At 38.4% G+C, this 12,880-nt stretch overlaps 1 protein-coding gene across 6 annotated transcripts in view; it reads left to right on the top strand.

Moving 5' to 3' along the window:
• LOC127573018 (glutamate receptor 3-like) overlaps positions 1–12,880 on the top strand; it is a 239,866-nt gene that overhangs the window by 89,662 nt on the left and 137,324 nt on the right. For all 6 annotated transcript variants that reach the window (XM_052020759.1, XM_052020756.1, XM_052020760.1 and 3 more), the window contains 2 exons: positions 4,787–4,974; positions 8,077–8,130. In XM_052020759.1, coding sequence (XP_051876719.1) covers positions 4,787–4,974; positions 8,077–8,130 — 242 coding nt within the window. The remainder of the gene's footprint in view (positions 1–4,786; positions 4,975–8,076; positions 8,131–12,880) is intronic.

Below are 12,880 nucleotides of genomic sequence, written 5' to 3'. Positions count from 1 at the left end.
TCCATTAATTAACAACAATTTGCATTAATCCTATGCTTGAACGTTTAGTTTTATCTGACTTAAAACTGAAGAAAAAACACTCCCAAAGACCTATGTAGTAAAATTCTTCTGTTTTTCACTGGCAAAACTTTGCCAATTTTATTGTCAGTTTTAATTCTGTACTCAGGCAACCAGTGCATCTCAATCAACTGGACCCATTCCCAGTGAACTGTGCCAGCATCACTCATTTTGGTCTAACAGTATAAATGGCTGGCCTGTATGTCACTTTGAAAAATAAACACAGCTCAATAATGTTTAAATGGCTTTGCAATCTATGTCAGTCTTGTGGATCATCAATCTCGCAGCCAACATGTCTCTGGTATTGACATTCCACCATTGTTGTGACCCTGCGATTCTCTATCCTGTGACCTGTCAATCACAGTCCTTAGAAAATCATGCCAAGTTCAGGGCAGCATTTGTTTTGTGACTTGTAGTCAGCGTTTATTTCATTTTGGTGACCTTTAAATGGAAAATAATAGAGAAAGGGAATCTTCAGCAATTCTGAAAGTCTCCTGAGGGGGAATAACAATACTTTGACACAGCGTGACACCTGCTCCCACAAGCTCTTTTCATTGCTATAATTCTGAGATTTTTCTTTATGTTACATAAATGAGTCACTAATATTTGAAGTAAAATGAGAGGAGCATTTTCCTTTGGTTTTCTGTATTTCTACTCACAAGAGATCAATAATAAGGCTAAACGAAGATTATGGGTATACTGCTGAGTTTTATTGTATTCTTTCTTAAGTGATCCATTTCCATTCCTAGTCAGCTAGAATTTTGTCCCATTGGGCCAAGAATCCAGCTGTGGACTTAAACAACATTCCAGATGATTAAGAGAAAGCTATTTTATTCCTTGTAAGTGATCCACATTTTCCCACTGAGTCAAACCTAGCCAGCCTCTCTTTCCTGCAAGTGGGATTTATGTTATTATTATAAATACTGCTAAAAGTCTAATACCAGTGATTTAATATCCACCTAATACGTGTGGTGCTGGCAAACAGTGATCATAGTTCCATGGATAGCAAGGAGGAACACCCATTCAGTCCTGATTCAAATAAAGGCTATTTTTTCCATTGAAGGCATGATGTTCAAACTGTCTGACATACTTTGAACTTGTTATGTCGGCAAAACCGTGGAATAAAGAAGGTGATCATGTTTGCTAAAGTGGAAAAAAATGTGAGAAGAGGAAGATGGCGAACCAGTAGATCAATAGTGTGCCTTTGCATCATCTTTGATACATGAGATCATCTTGGAAAGCTAGCCCTTTAGGTCACCAGGAGTCAGCAACAACTCAATCGCAATTGACTGGCCAATTTGAGAGTATGTTTTAATTCAACAGTCGTGGAAAGTGCACAGTTGAGTAGCTAAATAATCTTACCAAACTCCTAACCTAGAACTTAGACTTAAGATCTTTATCCCAATCTATTCACAAGGTGTCAAGTTGGCTTGGAGACTAGTAAATCCAAAGTCCACTACCAGGATGTGAGTGCCTAATTTGGCAAATGCATGAAGCACTGTACTGTAAACAGATACCATCCTTTGAATGAGGAAGCTGTCAACTGTTTTCCTGTGGTGTGGTGAGATGGCCTTTAAGGTTTTCATACGACTACTTCTAGAAAAATAGGGGTTTTCTAGCTAACATTTCTGACAAGAACAGATTATCCCCTTGTCATTTCTTTCTGGCTTATAGTCTCTGGTATGTTGAAAATGGCTGTCACATTTGACAGCATAGCAACAATCACTGCAGTTTATAAAATTCTGTGTATGTAATTGCATCAGGAGATCTTTGAAAAAGTATAGACATTGATTTTATCTGAAGTATAAACATTTATCGGCTTATTCAATCGGGTACATTAATTCCACATTCCCAGCAGTATTTGCTTTACATCTTTTAAAGCTGCAAGAACACTGCACCAAACATCCAGCCCCTGTTCCCCTTCATTACAGTTCTTCTTGGGAACAGGGTTGATGAATATCCCAACTCTCTGATCTCCAAACTTGTTCCATATTTGGAATATTCCTCACCTGTCTTCCACGCTTCCTATGACATACTGGATAGTTTTAAAATTTTAAATAGTAAACAGAAAGTGGGTGTGCTGAACAGAGCAAAATGCAAACTTCACATGTGTTCTTATGGTCACAGTACCTTATTGTGTTGAACAGAGTGTGGTGATGTGAATTGTTTGCAAAGTAATCTTGTGCCTTTTGACAAACATTTTCAGATTGGAGCAAGTCTGTAAAAGTCAGGCACCATTATTATCTGAGCCAGTTACTTAAGAGGGCAAACTGACATTTCAAAAATAAAACTTTTTTAACTCTATTTCTTATTAAATTGAGTTGCTTCATCAGTTGTGGAATGCATTAGTTTATACTTAGTGTGGAGACTGAGTTCAATACTTGGACTATGTCACCCCACCCTAACCCATTTTGAGATGGACAAGATGCAAACAATCAATAGACCTTTTCACAAGTACTAAAACTGTCTCTGTGATTCCTTCCTGAGCTACCTGGAAGTGCCTTTCACCAGTGATCAAGAATAACCCATCTTTCTAATTGCACAAGTACTCCATACCACCAGGAGTGAAAAGAAATGCTTCTCAGTCAGATGAAAATTATTCTATTTCTGCACTACTATTCTTTATACCAAAGCTTGTTTCCCTGTTGGTCTAATTACTGGTATTCTTACCAATATTTATCTGTAAATCGGCTTCAAATAAATGGATTATTGGCTCATAATTGCATTGTTGTTTGTGAAAGCTTGCAGTGCACAAATGGGTTGCCAAGTTTACCACAATTATTGTACGTCAATAGTATTTCAATAAATATAAGGTTCAATATAAATGCACATCCTTCTTTACTGTTTGGCGGTGTAGCATTATCCCTTTATCAATTTCCTCCAAAGTAAAGCAAACTGGGTGGGATCTGAATTCCTGCCAGGAATTGCTGCTGTCATCCCAGCCACGGCACAACAGGGCCACACAGAGTGTGGAATCTCTTTTAAATGACTGGGAAGATGGCCAGCATGAAAACCATAGCTTCCAGCTTCTGAAACTCATCGTCAAAGATACCATTATGAAAATTCTGTTTTGTTTAACCTTCATAATAAAAAGATTTAGGTAAAGATAAAGAAACTCTTTCCGATAACTGATAAACAGAGGACAAATATTTAATATATTTGACAAATGAACCAGAATTGATACAAGGAAAATATGTTTTATGCAACAGTGGTTAGGAGTTGGTAGATATTGATGCAATAGCAACTTTCAAAAGAAAAACAACTATTTAAAAAAAAAGTGAGGAAAGAGAATGGATGGAGGACTATCTGGATTGTACTTTAAAAGAGCAGGCATAGAGTGAGAGATTGAATGGCCTCATTTAGTACTGGACTGTTTCGTGATCTTATAATCATCCTGTAATCTAAAATAGCAGTCAAACCGATAGCAATAAGCCACTTGTTGGAAGCCCTGGAGTCAGTGTGGGTTCCATCTGGGAGAGGGTGATTGACTTGTTGGATTTTCACTGGATATTTTGCGCGAGTGTCTGGATTAGGAGGAAATAGGATGGCAAAGTTTGATCTAAAGATTTAGCACTAGTTGTATAACATATTTGACATGTGCTGGCCAGAATTATCTTTATTTCATTGCTACAGATTTGTAGCTTTGGTTGCTTATCCTTTGTTTTCTAACTATAACATTTACTAACATTTTTATTAATGTTGATGTAACACAATTGCTTTTGCTTTTATTATTAGACACAATATAATTGCTTTAATTGTGTGTGTGCGCGCGTGAGCGTGTGTGAATGTTTGGAGGTTAGGAAGAGGGAGAGTTATAGCTTTAATAAAGAAAGTCAAGCATGTCATCATTTTCTTTCAAAGACCATTAACTTTAGAACAAGCTCAATAAGTCAAAGAGCAGAGAGAAAATGCATTCCAGTCAAATTTGTTGAATTTCAGTTGCAAAAATATTTTTATCGTAATTGCAGCTCAGATTGTCCAAAGCAAATGCTAGCTAAAGGCATGTTGGCATATGCTAAATTCTGCCTGTTACTCTGCTTTCTTTCAATGCAATCTGTATGTTCCTAATTTAGTAAAAATCAAACCACACAAACTCTTTAAATATTTCTTTAATATGGCAGCAGAGTGCTTATCATATAATTGATGGCCTCCTAATTGTCACAATTTACAGGTAATGGATTGGTGGAGCAAAGAAAATAGTCACAGGTGCACAAAAAATGTTTTACATGGACTTCCAATACAAAATATTGGGATAGTCTGTATGCAAGCCCCTCTGGACAATTCTCTCATTTCAGAATTGAGGAGTAGCTAGTTTTAAGGGGAGGGTGTAATAATTTAATTAATTGGGAAAAGATTTGGGTGGAGAGGATATGGGCCAACTACAGCTATGTGTTTAACCTATGTACTGTATATCCAAATTTACACAGTCTTTTAAGCCATCCAGGTTTGCACCCAGATGGTACAATTCCCAATGCTCAAAATACATGGTGCCTTTTGTGAACAGCAAGTGGTGAGTAGCACTTGCAAGAAATAAAGCTTCTTTGCAAAGAACTTGACAGGGTTGACAGTTTAATAACCTTATGAACAGGATGCTTCAGCAAATCACTTTCATCAGCTCCCATCTGCACAATGAAGTTACTGGAAAATATTTGAAAATTTTCAACCGAATTCTTTCTCTGAAATAATTCAAAACTTCATTTCTAAACTTATGCTTGTTTTTCTTTGGCAGGATATTCCATCCTGCAAGTAATAATGGAAGCTGCTGTCCAGAATAACTGGCAAGTTACAGCAAAATCAGTTGGCAGTATCACTGACGTGATGGAGTATAGACGGATCTTTGAGGAAATGGACAAAAGACAAGAAAGAAGATATTTAATAGACTGTGAATTAAACAGGCTGAATGCGATTATGGATCAGGTAACAGCTACTTGTGCAATATATTTGACAAAAAGTGAAAAAAAAAGATTGCTTTGTAGTCATTGTACTGCCTCTGTAACCCTGTTAAGCAGAGTGATAATAATGCAATTTCAGGCCTTTGTGTTTTAATGCAAAGCCACATCCATCCTCAAGGCCCCTTAGGAGTATCTATCGATAATGTCCAATTTATTTAGCACAGGTCCTATAATCCTGCTTCCTTTGAGTTGCTGCTTCCATATATACATTTTAAGAGGATCACTCTAATAGCATTAGGGTTCATGATGCTGGTTGTGTGAGATTGTGAGCTGAATTGAATAATATGGTTTGGAAGGTCATCTCACAAGGTTTGTAACCATAATGTGTCACTTACAGCTACTTTCCTCCTACTTTTGAATGCGGCTGTTAAAGTAAAATGTCAGTTTCGCCTGATTCAGATTTGTGCAACTCCACTGCAGCACCGAGATTGACTGCTTCCACTGCTTGCATGAAAAATCATTTGAGTTACAAGAAAATAATAGAGCCTGATCTGCTGAGCATATTCAGTATTTTCTGTTTTTTCCCCTTTTATGCAAGACCAGCACCATTTGATGAGGAAGCAAAGATTAGGTGTGTAATTGTGCTTGCTCTTCACTCCATTATTGAGGGGAAGTGTGAAATTTATTGAAGAGGGATTAAAAATCCCCTGAATTGCTATTTATTGATTGAAAAGACCTGATGGGACAGATAACTTTTCAGTCAGGGAAAAGTCGATAGAACATTTTTTAAAGATAATAAATACAGAAAATGCTGGAAATGCTCTGCAGATCAGGCAGCGTCTGAGAAGAGTGAAATAGAGTTAGCATTTCAGGTCCATGACCTTCATTAGAACTTTCATATAATGGAAGGTCATCAACCTGAAAGGTTAACTCTTTTTCTCTCTACACAGATGTTATTAGGTCTCCTGAGTATTACTAGCATTTTCGGGTTTTATTTCAGCTTCCCAATAGTTGCAGTATTTTGATTTCGGATTTCTTAAAGGTTATCTGGCTTATGATGTTGCTTTTAGGATCAGGGCAGCCCAAGTAGCCATTTACTACAGAGGAGACACAACATTTTCATGGTGTTGACACTGAAATAAAGTATGATATCAACACAAATCTTCCAATATAGCTGTATATAACTATATCCATAAAAACTGCATTCCTTAAAATATAGAGAAATGTTAATGATGTATTCATTCAGTGTTAAAGATCAGTTGAACAAATAACCAAGAAAGAACAGATCAGGATGAATCTGAAAAGATGATGTGGGCAAGTTATTCAGGAGTTCCAGAAACGTCCAAAAAAAAAGTCAGGAGGAAAATGTGGTTTGGACACTGATTGAAATCCTGAGACGCATGGCAATGCAGATACTGCAATCTGGAGCAAAAAGCAGATGGCTGGAGCAACTCAGCAGGTCAAGCAGAATCTGTGGAGGCAAAGAGGTAGTCAATTTTTAGGGTATTGATAAAATCCTTTTGCGGACAGGGTGAAAGCTTTGGAGTGCGCTAGTTGGCTGACAGTTACATAAAGGCATATAGAATGGAGAGAGAGAGAGAGAGAGATGGTAAAAGCAGGTTACTCCCTCCTCCTATGCTAAAGACTTTAATTGTTTACACATTTGCTTACACAGCAGTAGAGTGGACTTCTAATGCATTGGAAAACTTAGTCAGAAGCATTAGCTTTGTGGAGGCATGTTTCCAAATAAACTATGTTCTCATAGCTAAAATGTCCCTGCTTTCCTTGATGTGTTTTGTTTTTATCTGAGAAAACTAAGCTGAAAGGACAGGTACCACAGTAGATAGAACAACAAATTTCAGCGGGGGTGGGCAGGGGGGAAGGAAACAGAAGTTTGTGTATATCAAGAATTAACCTAGTACATTTTTGAGGATTTTACTGGATAGCTTATGTGGATCTTGCAAAAGTGTTTGAAACCATTTCACATAATGGGTTATTAGTGAAAAATAAAACTGCAGAATTATAAGTAACTTGCTGTATAGGCTGGTAGTTCACTTGGGAGATAAAAGACAAGGATTCATGATAAGGACTACATACTCTATAATGATATGATATTGTATTATATGATAATGATAGTGTATCTCAGGAATTTGTATGAAGACTATGGAAGTATTAATGACTTGTTTGAAGGAAAAGAGGGAAGAAAGTTTTATTTCAGGTTCCCAATATTTGCAATATTTTGCTTTTGGATTTCTTGAAGGTTACCTTGCTTAAGGTGTTGCTTTTGGGATCAGGAAGAAAGGTGCCAGATTATAAATTGACCTTAGGCATTATTAACACTTTGTGCGCAATAATTAAAAATCAATAAACTACAGATGCTGGAAACCTGAAATAAAAATTGTGCTGGAAATACTCAACAGGTCAGGCAGCATATGTGGGGAAAGAAACGGAACTAACGTTTTGGCTTAATGATCCTTCATCAGAGCAGTTCTCTCCACCCCTGGAGCGCAGCATGGGAGGAAAACACAACGGCAATTGAAGTTTAATATAGCTAGTTTGAAGTCAACTATATTGGATCCCCGGAGGACAAGTGAGAATATCTTCTTAATGTTACAAGGCAGGGAATGTGGAGAAGCAAATGATTTAGGTATTTGTGTACCTACATCAGTAAAAGCTATTGCAGAAGCACAAGAAGTAAAGTAAAAAGCTAATAGATGGTTGACCTTTATCTGAAGGGAGTGGGAGTGAGGAAGGATCATACTGAATCTTGTTCAGTTATCAGTTGCTCTCAGGTTTAGGGATAGGATCCTAGAAAAGATACAAGGAACAACAAAGATACAACTGAAATGTTAACACTTTCTCTTTCCATTGATGCTGCCTGACCTGCTCAATGTTTCCAGCATTTTCTCCTTTTATTTCAGATTTCCAGCATCTAAAGTTTTTGATTTTCACTTAGGAAAGATACATTGACCTTGGCAGGGCATATGCAACACTGTTCCATCTGAATGACATTTTATCTTGTGTTGGCTAAATATAAATAATACAGTTACACTTCCTGTCTGACTGGACTTGGTTAGATTACATCAAAGAACATTTTCATAGATTATTCCTTTCTTTTGTGACACAGGCTGTAAACGTTGGCAAAAACATCAGAGGTTACCATTACATGCTGGCCACCCTGGTAAGTGTTTTCTTTGTACTCGATTAAAATGAACTCAAACAAGATAGTGCCAATAGATGGCCAAATGGTATGATAGTCAAAAATCAATCACTTACCAATAAGTATAATTCCAGCCAAGAACAATGCCCGGAAATCTTTGTCTGCTAACTTTCAGGATCCAAGTGAAATTAACTTCAGCAAACTGAATCTAGTTATAGATAGTTTCTGGTCCACTTCTCCTAAATGTTGTTAATTATGAAGCAGAGAAACGACTGATTGGGTTATGTAATATATGGAAAATGTTGCATTGATGTAAGGGTTGCTTCTGAAATTAAACACTGTCAGAAAAGAGTCAAGAGAATCTTACTGTTTTACATGACTGGAAGAACTTACATGCTGTTGTTAGAAAATATAACATCTCACCCCACCTTCACCACCACAGGCCCAGTTTTTGTGCCTCTAGCTGACATAAAAGCTCACACACATTTTTCAACAAAAAACTTCACAGAAAGAACATGTTATGTTCTAAAACATATATACAATTGTAATGCATATTTTGTGAAATAGTACATGTTTAGGGCCCTGCTTATAATTTTTTGCCATGAAGTTTGTGGCAAGGTGTGGAGGCCAAGGGATCCATGGAAGCTTGGCTGTGTGGATTAGGAATTGGCTTGCCTGTAGAAAACAGAGGGTTGTGATGAAGGGAGTGCCCTCGGATTGGAGGGCAGTGACTAGTGGTGTCCCGCAGGGGTCGGTTCTGGGACCTCTACTTTTTGTGATATTTATAGATGACTTAGATGAGGGGGTGGAAGGCTGGGTTAGTAAGTTTGCAGACGACACTAAGATTGGCGGTGTTGTGGATAGTGTGGAGGGCTGTCGGAGCTTACAGAGGGATATTGATAGGATGCAGAGCTGAGCTGACAAGTGGCAGATGGAGTTCAATCCAGAGAAGTGTGAGGTGGTACACTTTGGAAGGACAAACTCCAGGGAAGAGTACAAGGTAAATGGCAAGGTACTTGGCAGTGTAGAGGAGCAGAGGGAACTGGGGGTTCATATTCACAGTTCACTGAAAGTTGCCTCACAGGTGGATAGAGCAGTTAAGAAGGCCTATGGGATGTTAGCTTTCATAAGTCGTGGGATTGAGTTTAAGAGCCGCGAAGTGATGATGCAGCTTTACAAAACTCTAGTTAGACCACACTTAGAGTACTGTGTTCAGTTCTGGTCGCCGCATTATAGGAAGGATGTGGAGGCGTTGGAGAGGGTGCAGAGGAGATTTACCAGGATGCTGCCTGGATTAGAGCGTATGGAATATGAGGAGATGGTTAAGGTGCTAGGGCATTATTCACTGGAAAGGAGGAGAATGAGGGGAGACATGATAGAGGTATATAAAATATTGAGAGGAATAGATAGAGTAGACAGTCAGCGCCTCCTTCCCAACGCATCAATGCTCAAGACACGAGGGCATGGCTTTAAGGTTATGGGTGGGAGGTTCAGGGGAGATGTCGGGGAGGTTTTTCACCCAGAGAGTGGTTGGTGCATGGAATGCACTGCCTGGGGTGGTGGTGGAGGCAGATACATTGGACAGGTTCAAGAGTTTGTTGGATAGGTACATGGAGGAATGTGAGATAGAGGGATATGCAGGAGGAAAGGGTTAGATAGTGTGAGGGTGGTTTGATGGACGGCACAACATGGTGGGCTGAAGGGCCTGTTTTGTGCTGTATGGTTCTATGGTTATCATTTGTGAAACATTTTTACATTGCACTTGACAAGGTGAAGTGGCATGAAATGCCAGCTATTGTAATATCATAACATTCTGTTTCAAATATGAAGCTAACGATCCTGTCACATAATGCTCTGCCTTTCCTGTACATCGTTCTGTTGACAGGAGGAATTAATATTGATCCTGTCTTTCCTTCCTCTCATAATTGGTTTGATTCACTTCATATTTTGCTTGCTGTTTTTATGTTTTGCTCCTGCTTTGATCTCTGAGTCTTATTGCCATCATGTTATTCTTCCCTTTGTTTCATCTTTTTATTTTTCATTTCCCCACCATTCTGTAAAACTGAGATGACAAGCAAAAGGTCCACTTCCATAAACTTGCTTCTGAGGCTATGGCAATACTCTCGGACCAATCTTGAGTACAGACTCAGTAGCAACCAGCAGTTTCCAATTGAAAAGGGCACTAATTTGGGTTCTGTTGTTTCTAAATTGCGTTCTGGCTGGTTTGAAAATATCACCCATAGGTGCACATTTCTCTTCCAGCCAGTAAGTTCAAAAGCTTTAAGAATGAGGATCAACACAGCAGACCAAACATTTAAAAAGAGGCATGAGTATTTTCAAGGTTATAAAGGAGTCAAAAAGATCACCAAACAATAACTAAACTTAGTTTGAGCCCAGTGTAATATCAAGCCCAGGCAGAACTAGTGGGCCTCCATGAGGTGGAGTTATCTCAGGCTCTGACTCTGAGGTCATTTTTCATCATTACAAAATGAAAAGGCACTTCACTGCAAACAGAAATCACAGACTTACTGCATCCCAAAATTATCTTGGAAAAGGCATCCTGTTTTGTAATTTCTCAGATATCCTCGTGGGCAATTTCACAATTCACTGGTTAGCTGAGAAAATCTATAGAAATAGACATATGCAAATAAATATTTTCTGCATTTGTATTTTGATCAGGACTGCTGTACAGTAAGGGTTTTTAATCAGGGCTGAAAAAATCGTATCCAGTTTATTGCACTGCAGATATTTTACTGTTGCTGTTTTGTCACTTATTAGTTGGACCTTCTCAACTCAATCACACGTGCAACGCTTGCAAATGATTGCCAAAATCCTATCTAGTCTATTGCACTGAAGATATTTTACCATTGCTATTTTGTCACTTATTAGTTGAACCTTCTCGATGCAATCGGGCATGTGGCGCTTGCAAATGATTGCCCTTTGCTTCTCATGCAAGGAATGAATAACATATTGCCTTTGGTACAATATTGCTTGAATGCTATCAGCAGCTGAGGTAAAGAAGCAAGTCCAAACAGTGCAGATTTTGCTAATTAGACAGTAAAGAACACAGTTTTTCCACATGTCAAAGCTGGCTTTATTGCCAACTTCAATTCTGAACCCATAACCTTGAGCTCATTAGTAGCTGCTCAGACTAGCCAGAGATTTTTTTGATAAATAATGTTGGGGTTTATCGTCCTCTGCTGATGATACACATGCTGTTGTGAACAAAGAGCAATTTAGAACAGTAAACAGTTCCAAGGCTAAATGACACTGTTTTCATTCTGCATTTTGCAAAGGTTCTCATCATGTTACCTACCATTGTTAGCCCTGCCCAATGAACAACTTGTACAGTGATGACAGAATATGCTTATAGTTTCCATTGGGTCTGTATCTTAAACATGTTAATTTTCTTTGGGCAACTGTCTCAAACTTCGAGAAGTTCAAAATGGTTGAAGATACCCAGTGAAACTAAATGATTAACCTAATTATAGAGTCAAATAAACTTGAGACTTTCAATTCAGTCTTAGACTCTGCTCTAATGGGCAATAATGGTGATACTTTGATATTATTATGAGACTTGGTGGGTAAACATCATCCCAAATATGAGTGAATGTACCTTAGAACACCATAATATGGCACTGCCTCAGTTAAGTTGTGACTTTCCTGGTGAAGTATGAAGGATATGCTGCTTGGAGGATTATTTACTCAAGGATAACCATGTGCTATGCTCATTGAATCAAAACACGATGACAACAACATCAACTTGCATTTGTATGGCACTATCTATTTAGGAAAATCTCCTGATGCTCTTGATTGCTGCTAAAGATAAACAATCAATTCCATTACCCATATAGGCAGGAAAAACTAGAAATCAGCAGGAAAAGCTTGAGGTAAAGCAGAAAGTTGGGACTCATCCTAGAGGCAGCCGCTGAGTTTTAGGGACCAGGAAAGGTTGAGACTGGTCTTTAAGAATAATGTGACGTGAACAATAGTGAATCAGCTGTTTGCTTTCCATTAATTATGGTTGCTGGCAACTTCTCAGAGCCCAGAGCAGCTGCTTAAAATTGGTATTGGTTTATTATTGTCACTTGTACCAAGGTACAGTGAAAAACTTGTCTTGCATACCGATCGTACAGGTCAATTCATTACACAGTGCAGTTACATTGGGTTAATACAGAGTGCATTGATGTAGTACAGGTAAAAACAATAACAGTACAGGGTAAAGTGTCACAGCTGCAAAGAAAGTGCAGTGCAATAAGGTGCGAGGTCACAACAAGGTAGATCGTGAGGTCAGAGTCCATCTCATCGTATAAGGGAACCGTTCAATAGTCTTATCAACCCAACAGTTGGGTTGCTGTTGGGTTCCTGGAGTACGGTTTCAGTTTGAGAAAAAATTCCCACCTATAACTTCTGAGGTAATAGGACAATGGTTGACCCTCTGCTATTCCACTCCATTACATTAATTTCATCTGCAAAGCTGCAGGATTTAGATATTAGGAGACAGCAATTTGCAGGACAGTTGATCACTTGGAAGCAATGTAGCTGAATGCCCGGAAATCCTCAAACAATACCCATAGATTGCAATCTGCAGCACAACCTTGGATTCAAATTGAGACCTACTTTGTTCTTTTTCTTTATTCTGGCAACAGTGGATCCATTCTTAACATTAAACTGAGAAATGGATTACTCAGTACTAGTCAGGAATCAAAGCTGAGATTTTCTAAACTGCAGCTGTTCTCTACTACCCAATGTACTTTTGCTCAGGACTAAC

This window comes from Pristis pectinata, chromosome 8 (genome assembly GCF_009764475.1).
Source record: "Pristis pectinata isolate sPriPec2 chromosome 8, sPriPec2.1.pri, whole genome shotgun sequence".
NCBI classification, from domain to species: domain Eukaryota; kingdom Metazoa; phylum Chordata; class Chondrichthyes; order Rhinopristiformes; family Pristidae; genus Pristis; species Pristis pectinata.
This window is presented reverse-complemented; position numbering and strand designations above follow the sequence as displayed.